This window comes from Solanum stenotomum, chromosome 8 (assembly GCF_019186545.1).
Source record: "Solanum stenotomum isolate F172 chromosome 8, ASM1918654v1, whole genome shotgun sequence".
NCBI lineage: Eukaryota > Viridiplantae > Streptophyta > Magnoliopsida > Solanales > Solanaceae > Solanum > Solanum stenotomum.
Window position 1 is genome coordinate 22,718,719 of NC_064289.1, and position 24,722 is coordinate 22,743,440.

Consider the following 24,722-nt stretch of genomic DNA (forward strand, 5'->3'; position numbering starts at 1 on the left):
TTTATATAGACAATAAACAATACGCTGCCATTTATATTACTTAATCATTATTCTAAAAATAATTATTTTAATTTATTTGTGCAATTTATGAATTTTTGTAATAAAAAGTTTTTTTTATTTATATCCTTAATATTAAATAACTATATAAAATAATAGTAATCAAATTTACAAGCAATATTAATAATATTAGTTTAGTAAAATGTACCTCTAATTAATTTTTTTTTAAGGGGTCATATCAAGAAGGACCAAATAATATGAAAAGTATGGAGTAAAGGAGTGGATGAAGACAAAAATATCCGCATACATACATATACACGTACACTTAATGCATATTATATTGGAATAACAACCATAAAATTAAAATAATATTAATTTTTGTGATAAATTCATAAAAATATTATTTTACTTATAATGTTAATGAACTTATTAGAAAAATTTATAAATACTTAGCTTAAAAATAAATTATATATAATATAAAGAGGTTATTACATATATGTCATATAATAAGGGTAAAATGGATAATGTATAGGATAAAGGAGAGAATTTGATTATTGTTTAAAGTTGAGGGAAAAGTTTGTTTTTTAAAGCAAAAGTTGGGGGTGAAAATGATTTTCACTCCATTTCTATTAGGTTAAGGACATTTTTTATGTAATAGATGGAAGGGGAATATTTTTGAACAATTTCTAATCTCCCTCTATTCCTAATTACTTATCCACTTTTCCTTTTTTAGTTGTCTCTAATTACTTGTCAATTTTGACAAATCAAGAAAGGATAAAAAAATTTTTACCTATTATACCCTCAATTAATTACTTTGAAAAAGATAGAACAATTTAAAAAACTTAAATTTTTTAATCACCCACTTCATAATTAATAGGGGCAAAATGGTAAAGTCACTATGTCAATTATTGTTTTCTTAATATGTGTGTCAATTCAAAAGTGGACAAGTAATTAGGGACAGAGGGAGTACGATAACAACATTTTTTACCCAATATGTGAAAGAAAGATAAATTTGATTCAATAAATGGAAGGAAGACATTTCTAAGCCATTAATAATAGGACATTTGAAAACTTTTTCCCATTTTATGGGAAAAGAATCAAAGTTATACAAAAAAGGAATTTTTTTATGTTTTGCCTATATATATAATTCTAAGTTATATGCAACATAAAAAGAATCAAAACTCTTATCAGGAATTAATTAAATCCAATTGACCCAGAATTTAATCTTTGATGCGAGAAATTATAAAGATAATTTTAGTAATGTAGCTTGTGGCACAATTGACTCATTCATTTTGTAGTTCAATTTACCGTTGAGATGACCCATTATTGTTACAAAGTCTCATAATCGTTGACAAAGACAAAACAAGTGTTTTACATACATATATGATGTAAAGCATTTAATGAAGTTGTTGTGTAATGCAACTTGATATTCTAATTTAATTGTGTGGGCCACTCAACCTAAAATTGTTTCAGTATCATTTGAAAAAAAAGACATGGTAGGGTCAAAAATAACATTAACAAGATGAAATTTTAACATAGTATAACATATATTTAGGGGTAGTTTGGTGTGTGGATAAGAGGAGTTAATTTCGGGATAAATTTTAAGTATTAGCTTCTAATATTATCAATTCGATCATAACAGACTTGTACTCTTAGGTTAGATACGATTTCCTTCGTTCACTTTTATTTGTCTACTATTTTAAAAATAAATTATCATTTTTATTTATCACTTTTAACATATATATATATATATATATAAAGAAGATAAAATCTTAAGGGAGATTTGTGGAGATACTTGGAATCTCGAGGTACATGTGACATATACATTAGAGCGATAAAGAACATGTACGATGGAACCAAGATCAAATCCTGAACGTTCAAAGGAGACTCGAAAGACTTCCCAATTGAGACGAGGTTACATCAGGGATCAACTTGTAGTTCAATTTTATTTGTTTTGGTAATGGATAAATTGGCACGAGATATTTAAGGGGAGGTATATGTACTACAGTATTGTATGTTATTTGCAGATGACATAATATTGGTTGATGAGACACACAATAACTTAACAATAGTCTAGAGGTTTGGAGATATACCTTAGAATCTAAAGGCTTCAGGTTGAATAGTACTAAAATAGAGTACACCGAGTAGAGGCTCCATGATGGATTGCATGAGACGGGTGTGGAAGTGAGGATTGGTATACAAGTCACAATGAGAGGAATTTTCAAGTATCTTAAGTCAATAATGCAAGAAATTGAGGAGCTTGATGATGATGTCACGCAAAGTATTAATGGAGCATAGTAGATGAAATGGAGACTTGCATCCAGTGTTCCATGTGATAAGAATATGCCAATGAGACTTAAAGATAAATCATATGGAATGATTGTTAGACCACCTATATTGTATGAGGCAGTGTGCTGTCCAATAAAAAATTCACAGATTGATCAGAAGATCATGAAAATAATAAAAATGTGAATATCCGAGGATTCTGTAGCCATATCAGGAGAAAAGAAATTAAGAAATATATATATATATATATATAAGGTGAGAGTGACCTCGGCGATGGACAAGCGAAAAATGAGGTTGATATTGGTTCGGGCATCATGTGAAGAAGAGTAGTGCAGATGCACCAGTAATGAGATGCGAGGGTTTGGAAATATTAGGTCTCACTAGAGGTAGAGGTAGACCAAAGAAAAATTAGGGAGATGTGATTAGACAAGATACATGACACATCTCTAGCTCACCGAGTACATGACCCTACTAAGGAGAGCATAATAGTAGGAATTAGGGCAAAAGCAATGGCAAAGACAAAATTTTCATCAGAGAGTGTCAAAATATGAGGAATTAAATATACAAGAAAGCCAACAAAGTAAATATTTAAAAAGAAAAAAAAGTGGTTTCACTCAAACAACATTATTATATATGCTACTAGGCAAGGGTAGAACACTCAACCTCAAGAAAATTTTACAATTCTTTAACCACTACACTAGGCCTCACTTATGTTAAGAGGATGTCAATATTTGTACAATGTAATTTCCCCACAAAAGAGTGTCGCTTGACATCCTTTGAGCGCGCAAGAATAGCTCCACCCCGAATAGAAGGTTAGTAGGTATACATAGTCGAATGATTTCCCTTCTTTGTGGGAAATCATGTTTCTAGTTTGGTGGACCTTATCTGCTCCCTCTTCTCCTTCTTAGTATTAATTATTTCATTATTATCATTATCTTCTATTAATTTCTACAGTTGTTTGTTTTGCTTTTGTTATTCTTACTCTTTTTACTGTCAATAGTATTGTTATTTTTTAGTGTTTTCATGTTTATATTGAGAAAAATTTGTCGTGAAAACTCTTGCCAGTTATTGGCAGACATCAAATCTAGTTTGAATTTGAATGAAATATGGATGGTAAATTTTGTACGTTTGTGTATATGTATAAATGATGATATATAGACATCAAATCTAGTTTGAATTTGAATGAAATATGGGTGATAAATTTTGTACGTTTGTGTATACATAAATGATGATATACTAGATTATTTCAATAGAAGTTAAATTTGAAAAAAAGTGAATGAAGTTAAAAATAAAATAAATATTGATAGACAAGAGAGAGTTGCTCATATGGTAAGCTCCTTGTTGTAAGTTTGAGTCACCGAGGGAGCAAAACTAAAATAAAATAAAAAACAATGGGATGAAGTAATATCGAAAAGAAGTTGAGTATTGTAATTGTCATTAAATAATTGAATTAAAAAACTAAATAATTATTCACTTTTTCCCAATATTGTTAGGTGATTTTCGTGGCACTTTAATAATTTTTGTGGCGGCATTACTCGCCACAAAAACTAAACTTTTGGAGGCGACTTGCATTATTGCCACGGAAAAGTATCAGCCACGTAGTATAGCCAACGATCCATGGTCGCCACAACAAGTTATTCGTGGCGATATTTTGACTTTTCGTGGCTATATGTGTCGCCACAAAAAGGTTCCTTTTTTTTTAGGCAGAAGTACTCATTACCCCCTGAACTTGAAGTTTTTTATACAGTGTACACCTAAACTAAATTTCGTTTTAATTACCCCCCCGAACTTGTTTATTCCTCCGTCGCGTACACCTTTTTTGTCCACCTACTCCTGTTGGGACTACACGCGCGCGACAGCTGTCTAAATTGGTGATGTGGATTTCCACCTGGATAAATAATAGCCACCTAGATAAATTAATATTGCAATAAATAAATTTCTTAAATTTAAAATTCATTGTTTAAAAGTTATTTTTGAATAAGGGCTGATTTCGCAGAACTCCTTTTGGATTTGGGTTTTTCTAGACGTGAAGTTGGTCGATTAAATTTCAAATTTGTCTGAAATTCTTACCAAGTAAGTGTTAATCTTTGTTTCCTTTACTTTTCATTTACATTTTACCCTATTTTTCGTTTAAAATATGCCAAATATTAAAGAAAAATGAAGATTTTACGTTTTTTTTATCGCTGTAGCGTTATGATGTGGCAAAAAATTACTTCCTCACGCGCCTAGTAGAGATTGTTGTCAATTTCTACGCCAGGTGGACGAAAAAGGTGTACGCAACGGAGGAATAAACAAGTTCGGGGGAGTAATTAAAACAAAATTTAGTTTAGGTGTACACCGTATAAAAAGCTTCAAGTTCAGGGGGTAATGAGTACTTCTGCCTTTTTTTTAGTATCAACTGAAAATTATAAAAGATTAAAAATCTATAATATTTCAACAAATTTAAAATTCAAATCATTATAAACCTACACCTTATTTTACTAAAATGAAAATTACTCCAATAGCTGAAAATAATTTTCAACCATAACAAACAAAAATCAGATAGACAATTTCAGGAGGGGAAATCAAGTCCATGTAAAGATACAACCTTATATATATAGATAAAATTTCTATGTATGGTCATCATTTTTTGAAGTTGTTTTGTCATAGCTTGCTTGACACTATTTCTGATGTACATGTAATTGAGCTTTCAAGTCCTAATTAATTATTATATTGTCCTTAACCTCAAAATATCTTGCATCGGTGCATGGTACAAAAGGGAGACAAGGTTGTGGGCCAAGAATCAATTCAATGGGATAAGTTACCTGCACACTAGGCTACTTGGGAAGATTATCAACACTAATGGTTTATTTTCCAAATTTTCTTCCTTGAGGACAAGGAAAATTTTAATTGATGTGAGTTACTTTCCTCCGTTTATTTTTACTTGTCATTTATTTTTAAGATCAATTTTTCATTTTTACTTGTTACTTTTGATATTTCAAGAAAAGACAATTAATTTTTCTCATGTTTTACCTCAGCTTTAAATATTTATTCTCCAAATCATTTTCTAAGACCTAATACTAAACATGTACCATTTAATAGGGAAAGTTTGGTAAAATACATATCTCAATAATTATTATCTTAATGGATGTGCCAAGTCATACAGTAACAAGTAAAAATTAACAGAGGGAGTAAAATGAAAGAGTTAGAAGCTTGGATGGTCACTCAATTTTGGATAGTTAGTTAACATTTATGGTAATTATTCCCAAAAATGTAATTTTTGGTATCTATTTAACGACGGGAAAGCTGTAAACTTTTAGAACAAAAATACTTTAAAAAATTAAAACAAATATTTAATTATTGTGTTCTAAGTCAATTTTTTACATATTATTTTCTTGTTCTTTAATTTGTTTTTATTTTTCTTGTTATTCTTCGTTAATCGAATTTAGTAGGGTGGTGTTGTGAGTATGAACGTTTTAGATATGTTACGAGGTACACTAAATTAGTTAAATTCGTGTTTTCTATAATTCAATAAAGCATTTTATCTTAGCGATATTTTTATTTTCTCTCTCTCATTATTCTTCATTAATTGAATTAATAAGCTGTTGTTTTGAATATGACTATTTTAAATATGTTATCAGGATACTTACATAGTCAAATTCGTATTTTATATAATTGATTGATATCATCATTTTGATACTATAGAAGTTTTAAGGTTTCACAATTTTTGAAATTTTTTAAAAATTAATTCCGCAAATTTTGAAAAAGGTAGTTATTTTAAATTTAAAAAATGGATATCTCATTATTATTATTATTATTATTATTATTATTATTATTATTATTATTATTATTATTTTAAAATGATAATTTTTCTTCATTAATCACATTACTCAAGAAAAATCTAAAAGATACATTAATAACACCTTATTGATGAATGTGACTGTTTGAGTATATCCCGTAACATATCCAAAATACTAACACCCAAGACAATATCTTATTAAATTCGATTAATGAACAGGAAGAAAAATAAATTAAAGAACAAAAATATAATTAAAAAAATTGACTGAGAATCCAATAATTAAATATTGATTTTAATTTTAAAAAATATTTTTTCTAAAAACTTACAGTTGCATGAACGTCATTAAATAGGTATCGAAAGTTATATTTCTGGAAATAATGACCATGAATGCTAACTAAGAGATTGTTTAGATTGACATAAAAATTGGTCAAACTTACTTTTAAATCAGCTTCTGACTTCTGAAAGGGTTTAACAAATATGAAAATAATTTAAAATAAGTAAAAAAAATGACTTAAAATAAGTTAGGAAGTGTTTGACAATATTAAAAATGACTTAAAATAAATTAAAAACCAAAACTAGGTCTCCCCTACTTTTTATTTTTTGACTTAAAAATCATTTAAGTTATTTTTTGACTTAAAAATATTTAAGTTTGACTTTTTATTTTTGACTCAAAGACTACTTTTTTTAAATCAATCAAAACGGGTTTTAAGTGACAAAGTTGAGTGACTTTTGAAAAACAACAAAATTGAGCACGATGACCAATTACTTAAAGTTAAATGACCATTTAAGCTTCTATCTCCAAATTAGAACGACAAGTAATGTTTTTATAAACAAATTAAAGTTTAGTAAAGTGACAAAGAAATTAATTCCAACCTTTTTAAGGATTATTGGGGGATTAGGGGTCACTTGATGAGAAATTACAGCAAAGGTTTAACCATAAGATTACTTGAACTAGATACATATTTGTAATTGTTAATCATTGTGAGAACACAAAATATGCTATTTAAAATTTGATCTCGTTTGCATAACTTAGAGCTGAATTATATATTTTTGAGTTGGATCAGCAATAGTATATCAAGATTATTATATCACTTCAGAATTTGATTGTATCCTTGAATTCAATTCTGATTCAAGTTAATAATGAAGCTCCCCTCATCTAAGTTGAGTGCAAAAATAACTTTTTTTGGAGTCTTCCTTCATTCTCCCAAGTCCCAATTATTGAATAATACAAAACTAGAAATATGTCACTTACTTTGTATAACTATCAATCCAATTGACCATAGTGGCAACCTTGTCAATAAGACGACAGAAGCAGAAAAAGAAGTTCTCCAAGTATGTGTTTGGTACAAAGCAAAATGTTATTTGAGAAAAATAATTTCCTAGAAAATGTTTTCTTGGAAAACAAGTGGATTTCTAACTTATTTTCTCATGTTTGGTTGGTGAAGAGAAAATATTTTCTGGAAAATAGTTTTTAATGTTTGGTTAGTGAATGAAAGACATTTCCAGAAAAATCTTTTATTTTTGGCTTGAGACTAAAAAATACTCCTTAGAAAAATAATTTTTGATCCGATAATCGATTAAGGATCCGACCCTAACACCCAAACTAGGACATGACCTCGACGACCGTTCAAAATCAGACCCTGAGATCTGACCCATGAAAGTTAAGAAGGAGGGAGGGGGGGGGGGGGCGGTGAATTAAAAATTCCTCTAGTCAACTTCCTGTATGGGGTAGTCGACTCACCTGCAGGTTAGTATCTGTAACGACCTGGTTTTCGTCGTTATGAAAAAGCCAATTGAGAAAGAATTGGGGCTAGAAACTTTTTCGTAGTAACTTGGATTTTCCCAACCTACTCCAGATTTAGACGAAATCAGAGTCACTAAGGTGTAGGGAAATCTGGTAATAATCGGGTGAATCATTAATGATTTTGATTACATCAGTATTTAGATAACTCGTTAAGGAATTCGTACGACTTTACGGAATTGAATTCGGGCGAGTAGAGCTCCTGAAATCGATCTTAGCGTAAAGGGTATTTACTGAGCGTCGTGGGTTAGAGGTGTGCTGTGAAATGGGAATTTTGGAGTTCTTGAAATAACTCTTTGTCTCGAGAATACCGCTTTGGCGTTGGGTTTTGCTGCTCGACACGAATTAAAGTCGTTAATAAACTCCTAAACGACCTTATTTGACACTTTTCAATTTTTAGAGCTAAGGAGATGACCCAAGCGACTTCTTGACCGTTTTTCACCATTCTTGAGGCTAAATGTAATGTTTTAACTTCCCGAATCCATTTTTCGATCCGTAGAACATAATCTAGTAGGTCATTATCGATGGTGCAAAAAGCCCTAAATTGGGTATTAGGATCTTGGGTTTGGTCAAGGGTTATTGGGTTTGTTATAATCCGGATAATTAGACCTTTAATTGTTAATCCTTTCATATAAATTATTGTTTGTAGACCTAAAACAAGCGGAAAGAATCCGGAAAGGGAAGATTCAAGTGCCTTAGGGAATTCAAGCTTGGATTCGAGGTAGGTGAGGTTGTGATTCTATGATTGTGTGATGTATGTTTGTTCTTGCTTCATTATGATACAATATGTATGTGAATGTTGCATTATTGATCATACTTGTTGTAATTGAGGATAATTGAATAATTGTATGTCATGAATCACCTCTTGTTGTATGATGGTGAGAATATACATTGTGATTGTGGTTTGTTGAATGAGCGGATGTCATGACCCAGATCATCGTGATTGACACCTACACTAACAATCCGGTGGGAGAATCACTACTACAACCCAAACCAAGCAATCAATCTAAAAACTAAGGCATATAAGTCAAATACTAATATGGGATAGGATTGCCATGTTCCGGCATAATTATGAGATCGGTTGCCATGTTCTGGCATAAATATGGGATCAGTTGCCACGTTCCGGCATAAATATGAGATCGGATTGCCATGTTTCGGCATGCTAACTGTTTGGGTTTGGGTTCTATTAGAGGACCATTGAATTGGGTTCCGTGAAAGGACCATTGAATTGTGTTGTGTATCTACTTGTGATGAGTTCGTTCTTATCTAATGATGATTGATATTGGAAGACGGTATGTTGCTCTAAATTGATATAACTGTGATATCTGAGAATCGTGAAGTTGTTCATTGTTCGTATACGTTAATGATATTGTATATGTTTGATATGTGCATATGATTATATTGTTGTATTAAATAATGTATGTTACACTTAGTGGGATAGCTGTGTGATCTTACCAGTACATGGTGGTTATGTACTTATACTGTACTTGCTCTTTCTTTGTTGACTACAGGGCATCTTCATATGGCTATTAATAGACCTCAACTAGGTGACTATGAGCGTGACCGAATTCAAGGGTGAGCTAGTTCTTTCAGGCTGCCATGGATCTTCCTTGTTTAAGTCCACTCTTTTCAAACTCAGACATTTGTTTATTGTGTTGTTTAGTTTTGGGGTTGTACCCATTGTTCTTAAACTTGTCCTTAGTAGAGTTTTGGTACATTGAATTTCAGGTTCTAGGCTAATTCTTCCGCATTTGTTAGTTATTGTTGAACTTTTGTTAGAGTTTATGGAAACTCTATTTTCTTTCCTTAGTATTTGACTTATATGCCTTACGTTTTAGATTGATTGCATGGTTTGGGTTGTATAGTGGTTCTCCCACCGGATTGTTAATGTGGGTGCCAATCACGACGATCTGGGTCGTGACAAAGTTGGTATCAGAACCTAGATTCGTTGATCTCATTGTACCAAAATGAGTCTAGTAGAGTCTTGCGAAATGGTACGATGACGTCCGTAATTTTCTTCGAGAGGCTATAAGACTTTAGGAAAAACTCACTTCTTTCTACTCTTTCGTGCTATGACTGGAATCCAATTGGTATCTGGGTGATACAAATTGGTATCTTTCTTCCTTCACTCTATGGTCCAAACTAGAACAACAAAAATGGTAACACTATCACTAGCAAAAGAGGATGTGTATAGACTATTGACAGTTGAATAGGGTCGCCATTCGGAACAAGTATCCACTGCCTCAGATAGAGGATCTTTTTTATTAGTTGCAAGGTACATCGATTTTCTCTAAGATTGATTTAAGGTCTGGTTACCATCAGTTAAAGATTGAGGCGGTTAAGAATTGGGTTCAACCAAGTTTTGTGATTGAAATTAGCAGTTTTGTGGGGCTCGCTAGCTACTATTGTCACTTGTGGTATGAGTTGAGTCCAATTGGTATCTCCCGATTCTAATTGGTATCTCAAAAAAGTGAACTAGACGTCGTAGTTCTGGCTGAAGGGACACAAGCAAGTTAATTGGAACTGAGAAGGTTCAATTGGTATCTGGCCTTAGGGACCATATAAGGCGTGGCTGATGGTTGTTTATGGAACGAACTAATTAAAGAAATTAAACTTATCTGGGAGTTGTAACTTGGAACGGTGAATGTATGCTTTTAGTTGTCGGAAATTAACTATGAATGTGAAGGGTGTATTACTTGAATGCTTTGATATGATTATGTGCCCAGTATTGCTTGTCTGAATGTTGATATGTGCAATGTGTTGGCCTAAATGTTGAAATTGTGCCAGTTGTAACCGCTTGAGTATCGTGGAACTTATTGTGAAAAGAAAGTCATCCCGAGGTTAGGTGCAAGGGTCTAGATAAATTACGATGTGGTTCGTAAGCGAGAAATATATACGTGTGTTGCGACCAACTGATAATCGTGTGAGAGTCTGGGTGTATCTTGGGGATATGTGTGTGGTAGTGTTGAATCGATGTAAAATGATTCTAAAGTGCGTACTTCGTTGGGTTGATCGGAGGGGTAGACAATGATTGTCCTAGCTAAGGGTTTTTCTCTAAAAATGTATGTGTTATAGCTGGGAACCTTTGGGGGAAATTGGGAAAGAAAAGAACCTAAAAAAAATTGTTGGCAGGGTTCTGTTTCCGTTGAGGCCGTTGGGGCGGGATTTTTCCCGCCACGACGAGGCCACCAGGGCAGAATTTCTTCCGCCAGAGCGGGACAGGGAAGACAGAATCTCAACCCTGTCTTCCCTGTTTTTCCTAGTCACAATTTTAGAACTCGAATTGTACCCGTACTAACACCCGTGATCTAGTTCAGTGTTCAACAATTGGATATAGGTTATAAGGTGTGTTAAAATTATGGAGAACCTAGGCATATGAGGAGGAAATCAACGAGGCCGTAAAGGCTGGGGAAATGGTAATGCAGGTAGAGGAGTAGTGCAGCCAGGCGAGGAGGTTGCCCATCAAGATGACAGGGCTCAATTATATGCTTTTCTAGGCAAAATCGAGTTTTAGGTGTGATGCATTGGTCACTAGTGCTACTTTTGTTTGTGCCCATATGACTATTATTTTGTGTGATATGGGTTATTCTTATTCATACGTGTCAGATCAATTGCCTTGAGATTTGATGTGGTTTGTGATATACTTAATGCTCTCATCCATGTTTCTACCCCAGTTGAAGAGTCAGTCATAGTCATCCTTGTATATCGTGTTTGTCATGTTGTGTTTATGAATTAGATTTAGGTTGATTTGGTTATATTGGATATGACTGACTTGATATAATCTTAAGCATGACTTGGTTGTCCCCCCTATTATACCGGGCTTAATTGTAATACTAAGTCGGTAACTCTAGAGATCCCCGTTAGGGAAAAGTTAGAGTGGAAAGGGGGTACAAGCCTAAGTCAGCTACGGTCATATCTTTCGTGCGGGGTAGGAAACTGGTAGGGCAGGATTGATTGACGTAATTGGTTCATATTCGGGATGTTGAGATCGAATCCCCCTCTATTGAGTCTATTCTCGGGGTGTCAGAGTTGAGAGAGCTTAAGGCTCAAATCCAAGAGCGTCTTGATAAAGAATTCATCCGTCCTAGTGTTCCCAAGTAGGGTGCTCTTGTCTTGTTTGATAAGAAGAAGGAGGGTAGTATGAGGACTGATGATTTTATCTTAATCCATAAGGGAGTGAATTAATGCCGGAATGCCAAACTTATGGATAAAGACAGTCCCAATGTGTATTCTTGAGTGAAGGAAATTGAAGATTTTAGTAAGAAAGTGTGTACCAAGATTGGGTTGGTCCTTTAAATTTGATGAGTTTACCTGAGTTTGAGGTGTCATGTTGATGAAATATTGGCTTCATAGTGATAGTCAGGGCTAACTGAGCGTAATGGTAATAAGAGTTTGCGATGAATTGTAATGGGATGCAATTATATAATGACATTGTTGATTAAGCAAAACTTTTTATAGTAATTACGACTTGCGAGTATCTAAGGTTATGGTTTTCTAATATTTGGTGAGTAACGTGGTTGTTTGGAAAGTTTTAAGAGGTGGTAGGACACCATTTGAATAGAAATTAAAGAGCTAGAGTCATAATGAAGAAAAATGGTGGGATGTAGTACAGTCTTTAGAGAGAGGTTAGAGCAAGAAAATTTTATTTGATTCTTAAGGCTAAAGAGTTATCTTTAGAGGAGTAGATAACTGGGTTCAGAGATGTGTGATTTCATCTGTTTTGTTGTGGCTATGGTAATAGTGTCACAAGTATGTCAGATTGGTTAAAAACTATCAAAAAAGACTTGAGAAAGGAGTGTGCGGACATTAGCTGGAGTGTGATGACAAGTGTTTGGTTTTGTTTTTGAGTCTAGTAATGAGTATGATTGAAATTTTAGCAAAATATATGGTAAGATCGATGGAGATGCGATCCATTATAAGCGAAGATCTATGAATTCGTAAAAATCTTCGAGGTATAAGCTAATGTTGATAGTTAAGGGAATTGTGTTATACATTTGAATTTACAATCTAGATTTTTCGTTAAAAGTTTACATTCGTGGTGATATATTTTGTCAAGGTATGAATTTCAAGGTGAAGAATGATCAATTGTATCGGGTATTGAGCATTTAAAAAGAATTTCACCTAAGAAAGGTTTTCATGTAAAAATGTTGGTTTAGAGTGAGATTAATGGTCGGAGTATTTATGATGGTTGTTAGTGTTGTGAGTATGATTCACTAGCTATGCTCTAGTGTGTTTTCACTCTTGTGGGTGGATCCCTAGTGGTGGATCAGGGGTACCAAATCCTGCGATGTTCTCTTGGTTGAGTAGAAATATTAGGAAGTTTTGGTTATTTCGAATGACATAATTGGTGTTGTCTTAGAGTTGTTAAAGTATTTTAGTGGTTCTAGATGTACCACCTTGCTTATGAGAATTTATAGAGAAGCTACCATGTGTATTTGTGGTTGTTCGGCAATCTTAATATTCCTCTAGTTGTCGAGGTCATGTACCGTTTATGTATGGTTGAATGTGGGGATCATTGGGTCCAATTCTACTGTTCTTAAGAGGTAATCTACAATTACTAAATCTAGCATTTTGATAGTGTTGTTGGAGGGGTTGTATGCTTGGACATATTCCTCGATGAGTATATAATTTCTAAAGATCAAATTTGTTATAACTTAAGCTCATGGAAATTTATGTTGTGGGATGGAGATATTGTTAAGAACTATGATTGTTTGGGTATTATGAGTGTGTGTTGGTTGGTTCAAGTCCACCTCTAATTGTAGCGAGTATTGATTTAGAATTTTATCATGTTTATGTGATAAAGGATTCGTCCTGATGTTTGTGTCAAGATCCTTGATAACATGTGGTAGAGGTGTGTACAATCAACTTTGGTGGTTGTTGGGAATCGTTTTGTTGTTAGTGAAGTTTACATACAACAATATTTATCACTCGAGGGTTGAGATGACTTCATTGACGCATTGTAAGGGAGGATGTGTAGGTATTCAATTGGTTGGTTTAAGGTTGGAGATGTGAAACCCTTAAGGGGTAATGAAATTCGGTAAGAAGGGCATGTGATACAAGTATCCCCAGTAGTTCGACGATTCAGATACTACTCTACCCTTACTTTAGCCAGTCTTTCCTAGTTGATCACTCGGGGACGAGTGATGGGTAAAGTAGTATCTATTGTAACGACCAAATTTCCATCGTTATGGAAAAGCAAATGGAGAAAAAATTGGGGCCAGAAACTTTTTTGTAGTAACTTGGATTTTCCCAACATAGTCCAGATTTGGATGAAATTGGAGTCATTAAGGTGTAGGGAAATATGGTAACAATCGGGTGAATCATTTATAATTTTGATTACATCAGTGGTTAGATAACTTGTTAAGGAATTCGTACGACTTTACAAAATTGAATTCGGGGGAGTAGAGCTCCCGGAATCGATCTTAGCGTAATTGGTATTTACTGAGCGTCGTGGGTTAGAGGTGTGTTGTGAAATGGAAATTTTGGAATACTTGAAAAAACTCTCTGTCTCGAGAATGTCGCTTTGGCACTGGGTTTTACCGTTTTGGCAAGGTGGTGGCCACTGTGGCGGGCCCGATGTGAATTAAAGTCGTTAATAAACACATAAATGACCTTATTTGGCACTTTTCGATTTTTAGAGCTAAGGAGACGACCCAGGCGACTTCTTAACCGTTTTTCACCATTCTTGAGGCTAAAGGTAAGGTTTTAACTCCCTAAATCCATTTTTCGATCTGTAGAACGTAATCTAATGGGTCATTATCGATGAGGAAGGGTTTTGATCTAGAATTTATGGTGCAAAAATCCCTAAATTGGGTATTAGGATCTTGGGTTTGGTCTAGGGTTATTGGGTTTGTTATAATCCGAATAATTAGACCTTTGATTGTTAATCCTTGCATATAAATTGTTGTTTGTAGACCTAGAACAAGCGGAAAGAATTCGGAAAGGGAAGATTCAAGTTCCTTAGGGGATTCAAGCTTGGATTCGAGACATGTGATGGTTGTGATTCTATGATTGTGTGATGTATGCTTGTTCTTGCTTCTTTATGATACGTGTATGTATGTGAATGTTGCATTATTGATCACACTTGTTGTAATTGAGGATAATTGAATAATTGTATGCCATGAATCAGCTCTTGTTGTATAATTATGGGAATATACATTGTGATTGTGATTGTGGTTTGTTGAATGGGCGGGTGTCACGATCGAACACACTAACTGGATCAGTTACCACGTTCCGGCATAAATATGGGATCGGTTGCCACGTTTTGACATAACTAACTTGGATTGGATTGCCATGTTCCGGCATAATTATGGGATCGATTGCCATGTTTCGGCATAAATATGGGATCGGTTGCCACGTTTCGGCATAAATATGGGATCGGATTGCCACGTTCCGGCATGCTAACTGTTTGGGTTTGAGTTCCATGAGAGGACCATTGAATTGTGTTGTGTCTCTACTTGTGATGAGTTCGTTCTTATATAATGATGATTGATATTGGAAGACGGTATGTTGCTCTAAATTGATATAACTGTGATATGTGAGAATCATGATGTTGTTCATTGTTCGTATATGTTGATGATATTGTATATGTTCGATACGTGTATGTGATTATATTGTTGTATTGACGAATGTATGTTACACTTAGTAGGATAGCCGTGTGATCCTACCAGTACACGGTGGTTGTGTACTGATACTGCACTTGCTCTTTCTTTGTTGAGTACGAGGCATCTTCAGGTGGCTATTGATAGACCTCAGCTAGGTGACTATGAGTGTGACCTGATTCAAGGGTAAGCCATTTCTTTCAGGCTGCCATGGATCTTCCTTGTTTAAGTCCATTCTTTTCGGACTCATACTTTTGTTTAAGGTATTGTTTAGTTTCGGGGTTGTACCCCCTTGTTCTTAGACTTGTCGTTAGTAGAGTTTTGGTATATTTACTTTCAGTTCTAGGTTAATTCTTCCGCATTTGTTAGTTAATGTTGAACTTTTGTTAGAGTTTATGGAAACTCTATTTTTTTTCCTTAGTATTTGACTTATATGCCTTAGTTTTTAGATTGATTGCTTGGTTTGGGTTGTAGTAGTGGTTCTCCCACCGGATTGTTAGTGTGGGTGTCAATCACGACGGTCTGGGTCGTGACAATATGATAGTATAAAATAAGAGTAAATGCAGAAAGTAAATTGAGACAGAATATTTTATATTGGTTCGAAACACCAATGTGGTGCCTACTTTCAGTCCCCTTGAGCTCCAAGGGTTTTCTTTAGACCTTGAAGAGAACAATGGTTGTACAGTGAGTTTAATAAGAGTTTCCATCTTGACACAACCTCTACTTGTATAACCTACACTTAGTATCTTTCCTTCTCTTTTTCGTTTTCAATTGTTCATTCAAAATGTACAAAGATTTATGAAAGATAAAAGAATATTACAATATAAGTTCAAGTGAAGTTGCGCACTTTCAGCTATTGATCCGGGTCTTTATTTATATGCTAAGTAGTGCGATGATTTTAGCTCTAATAGGAAAACCCAACGGAGTTTCCTTCAATCAAGGATATGTAACGTTTCCTTGATGAGTGTGTCTTTTCCTTGATTAGGTTGCAGCACTCAAACTTTTGCCTTGAAACAAAGTTTGGTGTAAATCTTGGCTTATTGCTCGGAATCACAGTGTGATCTTCCTTGATCTACTTGCCATCTTGATTGTATAACTTTTGCCTTTTCCTTTTTGGCTTCATGCGAATTGATGTGGTCTTTAAGTTGGATTGATATCTGATTGAGTCAATCTTTTAGATTGATTTGATTGAGTCAATCTATCTCCTTGGTTGATGCTGCTGATTTGTATTAGTATCCAGAATTCATTTGCCTCCTTGGGTGAAGCTGTTGATCCATATCATTCTCCAGATCTTGTTCCTTGATTTCCTGCGATATGAATTCAATTTGTCATTATTCAGAATATCACGAGTTAACAACCTAGACTTCCGACCCTAAAATATTTGTCGAAAATAATTTTTTTTGAAAAAATTGACCGGGGGGGGGGGGGGGGGGGGGGGGGGGGGGGGGGGGGGGGGGGGGGGGGGGGAGTGGTGGTGGTGGTGGTAGGGGTTGGGTGAAGTAAAAAAATCTAAAAATTTGAATTATTATTCAAAATAAGTTTTGATTTTTTTTGGTTTTTTTTGGGGGTGGGGGCTGGTTTGGAGGTAGGGTGTAAAAAAATATTTGAAATTTTAAAAAAATTATTTTTTTTTCGGATGGTGGGGGTCGGGCATAGGGTACGGGGGTATGGTAAGAAAAAAGATACTATTGTAATTTAAGGATGTAGCAGAGTTTTGAAAAATGTTTTCTTTAATTTTTTAAGGGAAATAATTTTCTTTAAATTTGAGAAAAATAAGTTGATTTGGAAAATATTTTTCAAAAGATTTAATCCAGCAAACATAAGAAAATTGGAATACCAAACACACCTCAAGTCTCAAAGTTTCTGCTTTGACGTCCATTTCACTACTTCTTTCTTTAACAAAAGAAGACAACTACTAATCTCACATGGCAAGATATTTATCCTTCTTGCAGTATCATTTAACTGAAGGTAAATTGAAAAGTTTTAAAATTAATAACTCAGTCTTTGTGACAGAGAAAGTAGTAGTTAACTCAAGTCTTTGCGACATTGTGGCAGTGGGTAAGAATGGCGACCAAGACACATCTATCAGACGGTGAAGTAGATCAATACAGTGTAACAGAAGAAGAGAACTTGGCAGTTTGGCTTCTTGCTATCAAAACACTTCGGATTCAGCCCTTTAATCTCCCATCTCTTGGTTCGTATTTCTGTTTTTGCTTTTACATCTGTCTTCCTTTCTTTCTTCTTCTCTCAACTACAAAAATTCATGCAATTAATGGAACTATGCTGAGCTCCTTTATGACTTTTTCACCTGAGAAATCTGTCTTGATTCTACTTGCGCATCAATTTCTTTGTTTTGTCATGTTAATTAGGTCCTTATGATGTCAAGATTCGCATTAAAGCTGTTGGTATATGTGGAAGTGATATCCATCACTTTAAGGTAAGTTTCGACTGAATAATAGTCAAACGAAAAATTATAACAGCACCTAGCCGCTTGAACCTAGTTTCCCATGACTTGATTGATTACTAGACCACACACGCCCTTAAGATTAATGATATTAATTGTTAAGGTACTTGTTTTAGATTACTGCGTTGTAACATTAGTTTCAACATGACTCTCCAGAATATGAGAGTAGCTAATTTCGTGGTTAAAAAACCAATGGTACTTGGCCATGAGTGTGCTGGAATTGTAGAACAAGTTGGTAGCCAAGTGAAGTTTCTGATGATCGGTGATCGTGTAGCTTTGGAACCTGGTATTAGTTGCAGGCAGTGTCAACTATGCAAAGACGGTCGCTACAATCTCTGCCGTAAAATGAAGTTCTTTGGCTCTCCTCCAACAAATGGTGCTTTAGCCAACCAGGTAATATCTCTACTCCATCTTTTCTCAAACTAGAAAAAGATGAGAATTTGCTCAGAGCAATCTGGGTGTTTGAACCAAGAAGAGCTATTGAACTTGCATAGAGCAAAGTCATTTTAAATAACAAGTGTGGAATTTGTCTCTGCATCAGGTGGTGCATCCTGCAGATCTATGTTTTAAGTTACCAGATAATGTAAGCTTGGAGGAAGGTGCAATGTGTGAACCTTTGAGTGTTGGTGTCCATGCTTGCCGCCGTGCCAATGTAGGTCCTGACACCAAACTAATCATCATAGGTGCAGGACCTATTGGCCTGGTCACTATGCTGGCAGCTCGTGCTTTTGGATCACCCAAGATAGTTATCGTTGATGTGGATGATTGTCGTTTATCTTTCGCGAAAGACCTGGGTGCTGATGAGATCATTAAAGTTTCTTCCATTATGCAGGTTCTCCCTTTCTTTTTTACTCCTCATCAGCAGTTATTCGTATCATACCCAGGTAATCTGTTTTCTTTTGATGGCAAAACATGGTATATCTCAAGCAATATTCAAGTTGTAGGATGTGGAGGAGGAAGTGGTGCGAATACGTAATGCAATGGGTGGTCCTGTGGATTTGAGCTTTGATTGTGTTGGTTTTAACAAGACTATGACAACGGCTCTACAAGCCACCCGCGCTGGTGGTAAAGTATGCCTCGTTGGATTAGGCCAGAGTGAGATGACTCTCCCTCTTACTTCAGCTGCTGCAAGGTACTTGTTAAATTTCTTTCCTGAAAGAACCACTCGAAGGAGAAACTTTCAATCAGAGTTTTTTTTTGTCATAGGGAGGTGGATGTCATAGGCATTTTCAGATACCGAAATACATGGCCGCTCTGCATTGAACTTCTGAGAACTGGGGAAATAGATGTGAAGCCTCTCATAACCCACAGGTATAACTTTACTCAAGAGGGTGTGGATGAAGCCTTTGAGACCAGTTCTCGCGGCGGAAATGCCATCAAGGTCATGTTCAACCTGTAGCTGACTAGAAATTTCTGGCAGTGTGCCTAAACTCAAAATTGGTATGAGAATGAATATTCCTACCCCCCTCCAAAATAAAACTTGAATGCTGCAGAAAGGATAATATGCACATGATTACATGAATAATGCAAAGCTATTGATCATTCATACAGAATGTGATGCAGAAATATACAGACTACAGTATAACTGAAATAGTAATGAAGGAATCAACAAGATCTTTGCAGCTTCATACCTTGCGATTCTGCTGCTATAGCTACATTCTCTTCTAAGCAGTATGCTCTAAGCCTCCGACCATCATTCCAATTTTAAAATGTTAGATGCGGCACAGAGGCAATAGTAACTTGAGATTTAAAAATACAAAGAGCACAAGACTGGTATCATATTTGCAGTATACACCAAATATGACACGTACTAGTTACAACAACCATCTATGCCCCAAGGTAGCTGAGATCATAAATACAATTTTGTACTTCACGATCAAACTTAATAAGTTCTTTAGGGGTCAAACAGCAATCTGTATCTGTATTGGAAGTTTGGAACTTTCATCTTTATAGTGCTGAAGATGAGCAAACCTAACTCATGCGTAAGTTGGCAACTCATATTAAGTTTTTCTTTATCCAAAAGGGCAGCTAGAGAATAGTAAGTCTTGCTCACATGATATTTACTTCAGTTTCACGTAACCGGTATGCTGGATCTCGTGATAATCTATGCAAATAGTACCATGTGAAAGAAACCTTTGTTTCAGGTACTTTACATTTCCAAGACGTGGTTCATTGAATGCTAGACAATCGCATCTACTTCAATTGAACTCCAGCCTAGTGGCCTCTGTACTGCACCCTCATCCATCAATTGCCTTATTTTCATCGCATCGTCCCACCTCTCTGCAGTGGCGTAAGTGCTTGATGACAGAACATAATTACCACCATTATCAGGATCTAATTGAAGAAGTTTGTTTGCAGCAATTTCAGCCAGAACCAGATTACCGTGGAGTTTACAAGCACTAAGCAACATTCTCCACAAAACCACATCTGCCGCCATAGGCATAAGATTTATAAACTCAAATGCTCTATTTAAATTACCAGATCGGCAAAACAAATCAACAATACATCCATAATGCTTCATTTCTGGCACCAATCCGTGATGTTTTTCCATACTCTCGAAGTATTCCAAACCTTTGTCCACCAAACCTGCATGAGCACAAGCAAGTAGTACGCCAATAAAAGTACCATGAGTTGGCTTACAACCTTCTCTTAACATCTGCGAGAAGAGCTGAATAGCATTATCATGAAATCCATTCACTGCAAGGCCAGAGATTATCGAAGTCCAAGAAACATTATCCTTTTTCCTCATGCTCAAAAACACTTCCAAGGCTGTATCAACAGATCCACATTTGCAGTACATATCCACCAGTGCATTCCCCACGTAAATATCCATTTTAATGTCATGCTGACAAACATAATCATGTACTGCCTTACCCACATCAAATGTACCTAAACGTGCACAAGCAGAAAGCACACTAGCAACTGTGACTTCATCAGGCTTAACCTTAATTGCCATCATCTCTTGGAAAAGTGCAATAGCGTCTGAAGATCGATTAGCTTGGCAATATCCTGTGATCATAGAAGTCCAAGAAATCACATCTCTGTTGGGCATCTTATCAAAAAGTTCCCTTGCAGCCGTTAAATCCCCTGCTTTAGCATACCCCATTATCATGGCATTCCATGAAACCACATTTTTCTCCTCCATCTTAGCAAAAACTTCTTCAGCTAAGATAACTAATCCACGTCTACCATACATATCAATCAATGTATTTCCCAAGTATACATCAATTCTCACACAACTATCCCCTATATACTTCGCCACAAAATCCGCAGTGTCAAAATCCCCTAAATAGCTACAAGCTAGTAGTACTTTCACCAAAGTCACTGCGTCCGCCTTCACATTTTCTGCCTGCATAGAAGCAAAAAAACCCAATACTTCATGATATCTATTACATTGACTATACCCACAAATCAATGAGTTCCATGATACTAAGTCTCTCTCAGACATTTGATCAAACACCTTTCCAGCACCAACTAAATCTCCACAAGAACCATACATATAAATCAAAGCATTACACACATACAAGTAGGACTGATACCCAAGTTTCAGAACATTAACATGAACTGCACGTCCAAGTACAATATCTGAAAGCTGTAAACAAGTCTTAAAGATGAAAATGAAAGTGAGGTTATTCCCAGGGAAACCTTGTTGACGCATTCTGTCATACATGTGGAGTGCTTCAATGGGTCGATGACTCTTAGACAACCCACGAATCATGTAATTCCAAATTGGCAATGTTGGTCGTTCAGTTTGATTAAAAGCAACAAGGGCTTTGTGTAGAGACGTCGGAAAGAGAGAGTAGAATCTAATAACGTCTGAAATAACGAAAGGGTCAGAGTGTTTTTGAGTTCTGATGAGATGAGCATGAAGCTCTTTGGCGGACGCAATGGAGTTTGAACTCTTCAAGTATGGCGCTACTTTTTGGAGAGGGGAGGAGGTGGACGAAAATGGTCTTGACAGTTTCATGAATATTTTGGATTATAACTCCAATTTCTCGGTGAAGGGAGTAGTCTGTTGGTGTTTTGGATACGGGATTTGAGCTTCCACAAATCTTTTTTGTTGGTTAAGACTTATACCTATTATTTCTTTTAATTTTCGAGTATCATACAGCCAAAGAAGCCTTGAGAAGGAACCTGAAATAGTCTATTGATCATCCTATAAAGTTTCATGGTCATAAGGATGAATCTCAGTTAATGTCAATATAGTAGGATTGTTTCAAGTGATGATTGATTTAATATTTCGTTTAAAACCAGTGTCTTATCGCATCGCCACAGTTTTGTAGATGTATCTTCATTTTTATAGTCAAATGAATTGTTGTAATCTCTGAGAGAGAGAGTAATATAGTATTGCTCTCCCTTCTCACTAAATTCCTAGAAAGAGAAAGCAACAACACTACTAATAATAGACAAGGTCGATGAAGAAATGAGTGTGAATATATATGAATCACTTACATATATACGAATTAGTCATTTGTTTAACTGTGGAAATATATATATATATATATATATATATATATATATAAGATGAGTATGGCCCGTGATATCACAGGCCCAACATTTAACTTTGAAGTGGTTATATTTTTATGCTTTGAAAAGTCACTCTAATATAAAGCAGGTCAATACTATATTTGCAGAAAATACTACTGAATGTAGAGACTGAATTTTGAATTTTATGCTCTGAAATTACAAATAATTAAATCTACTTAATTTATTAGCAAAGTATATCAATTCCCGCACCATCAAACTCCCGTAGTAATTAAGAATTGGAGTTATTGGACAGAGGAAAAATGCAATATGCTCGGTAACACTATTCTTACAATGAAAGATCTAACAAAATGTGACTAAAAATGTTACACTATTGCCATGATTCAACACCATTTGTCAATGTCAAATGATACAAAAATGAAAATTTTGGTCCATAATCTTGTTACTTTTATGTTAATGAATGAAAGCCAGCACTAAAGAGACATATTTATCTTAGAGAATTAGATTTTCTATAAGGTAAAAAAAAAATCCTCTATAGCAACTTACAATATGGAAATGATATGAAAAGTGATTTACCTTATCATTTTTCTTTGGACAATCTCATGGAATAATCACTTTTTTTCCCATAAATAATAATTAAGCTTTTCAATTGTACTTAATTCCTTTTCCAAAACTATAACTGTTCCTTTCTTGTTATATACAACCAAAACTTTATATTCTGCAAAACACAACTGATTACCTCCAATCATTCTTCTATTAGCACCTCAAAAAAGTCAAGTGCTGGGGTAGAAGTAGTAGTAGTACTTTTTGCTATTTAAACAAAGCACTAATTTTTTATTTGATATTTACATTGAGACAAAAATTCAAAAAATAGTATTAATAAAGTAAGTTAAAATGATTGGATTTCATACTGTCATTCAAGAACATAGTCGAGGTAATGATCTGGCATAGTCATGGCTTGATACTCTTGATTTCAAGATCTTTGCCATTTGATTTTGTATTTTCCTACAAACTTTTTCCAATTCTAGCACTCTCCATTGCATACCTTGTAAATGTTCTTTGAGCTTCTCATTCTCAATTGAAAGATCCAGCTTTCCTGCGTATAACACAATCTGCTGATCTTTGTTTCCTGATTGGTTTCTTGAAGCAAGCTTTAGAGCTTCACTTGCTAAGTGATGAGAGCTTGTCCAGGAGATTTTGAAGGGAAATTTTTATTACGAGCAAAGTGGCTACAAGCCTCAAATGACAGCTTCTCGTAGCTCAGCCCACTACATACTTTAATCTTTTAGACTTCAGATAACCTTCGACCGACCTGCAATATGTCATCAATGATCAATGTTTAACCAATCATCTAAATTTTGGAACAATGCCTAAATATTTTACCATATTCTTGAACATGAACTTGTAGTGATCTTCTGTGTATGCATTAAACATCAAAATGCAAAGAAACAAGTAATAAATTGAAGGCCTTGATGTGAGGCTAAAAATACATATTTTTAATCATTATTTCCTCACATTTATTATTTATATTTGTCCTTTTTGAGCATGAATTTTATGGATTGTACTAAATTGTGTATTTTATGTGTAGGAATAAATTGATGGAAAAATGAAGAAGTTTGGAGCTAAAACGAATTAAAGATTGAAAGTTGAAGAAGGAAATCAAACAGACAGCTTAATGAATTAAATTTATTAAAATAATATATTTATACATATGAGGCCAATGTGAACGAATTGCCAATTCAAATTGAATTTGGCTCGTTGCTGCCACGTGTCTATAGCTAACCGTCCCTCTGCCGCCAACAATTTGAAGAAATCCAGCGAGCAATTGGAAACCCAATTTAATTGGGTTTTGTTTTCCTAATTTGTCTTGAACTTAATTATTTTATTTAGGGTTTCTATGTCTATAAATAGGGCATGAAAAATTATTCTTTAGGGAGGCCAAGAACCAAGATACAAGACACAATATAAATTTTCTTCTAACTTAGGAACTTTGGAAGAGCCGCCGTGGAGGCCGGAGAATTGTGGTTTATTCTTTCTTCTCCTTTATTATTTATTTGTATTCGTGATTAATAAAAGATAGTTTAGCTATTGTTCTTAACTTTTTATGATTAACACAAACATATTTATTTTAATAAATTTTGATTGTGTTTTTGAGATAATGAGTAGCTAACTTTCATAACTAGGGTTGTGGGAACCATGAGCGATTAACAAAGTATGAATAGTAAATAAGCAATTCTTGACTAGTATTTTGCATGCATTGATAATTCTTTCGTTTAGAAGTCTTTTTAACGGTGGCCAACGTTAGAACTC

At 34.7% G+C, this 24,722-nt stretch overlaps 3 protein-coding genes across 5 annotated transcripts in view; 2 read left to right on the forward strand and 1 right to left on the reverse strand.

Annotated features, from left to right (window-relative positions):
• LOC125874752 (protein HOTHEAD-like) overlaps positions 1-24,722 on the forward strand; it is a 392,923-nt gene that overhangs the window by 332,858 nt on the left and 35,343 nt on the right. The window lies entirely within an intron of this gene.
• Positions 17,494-19,559, forward strand: LOC125874756 (L-idonate 5-dehydrogenase-like). The gene is made up of 6 exons (XM_049555777.1): positions 17,494-17,657; positions 17,833-17,900; positions 18,084-18,320; positions 18,469-18,759; positions 18,872-19,059; positions 19,134-19,559. Exons 1-6 carry the CDS (start codon positions 17,528-17,530, stop codon positions 19,324-19,326), a joined length of 1,107 nt encoding a protein of 368 aa, XP_049411734.1. The 5' UTR covers positions 17,494-17,527; the 3' UTR covers positions 19,327-19,559.
• LOC125874751 (pentatricopeptide repeat-containing protein At2g22410, mitochondrial-like) lies at positions 19,964-22,234 on the reverse strand. Its single transcript, XM_049555769.1, has one exon. It carries the CDS (start codon positions 21,892-21,894, stop codon positions 20,107-20,109), a length of 1,788 nt encoding a protein of 595 aa, XP_049411726.1. The 5' UTR covers positions 21,895-22,234; the 3' UTR covers positions 19,964-20,106.

Coding starts and splice junctions, on each gene's coding strand:
- LOC125874751 (XM_049555769.1), bottom strand. CDS start 21,894: ATGAAACTGTCAAGACCATTTTCGTCCACCTCCTCCCCTCTCCAAAAA.
- LOC125874756 (XM_049555777.1), top strand. CDS start 17,528: ATGGCGACCAAGACACATCTATCAGACGGTGAAGTAGATCAATACAGT. Junction 17,901..18,083: donor GTGATATCCATCACTTTAAG/GTAAGTTTCGAC, acceptor ATGACTCTCCAG/AATATGAGAGTAGCTAATTT. Junction 18,760..18,871: donor AAGTTTCTTCCATTATGCAG/GTTCTCCCTTTC, acceptor TTCAAGTTGTAG/GATGTGGAGGAGGAAGTGGT.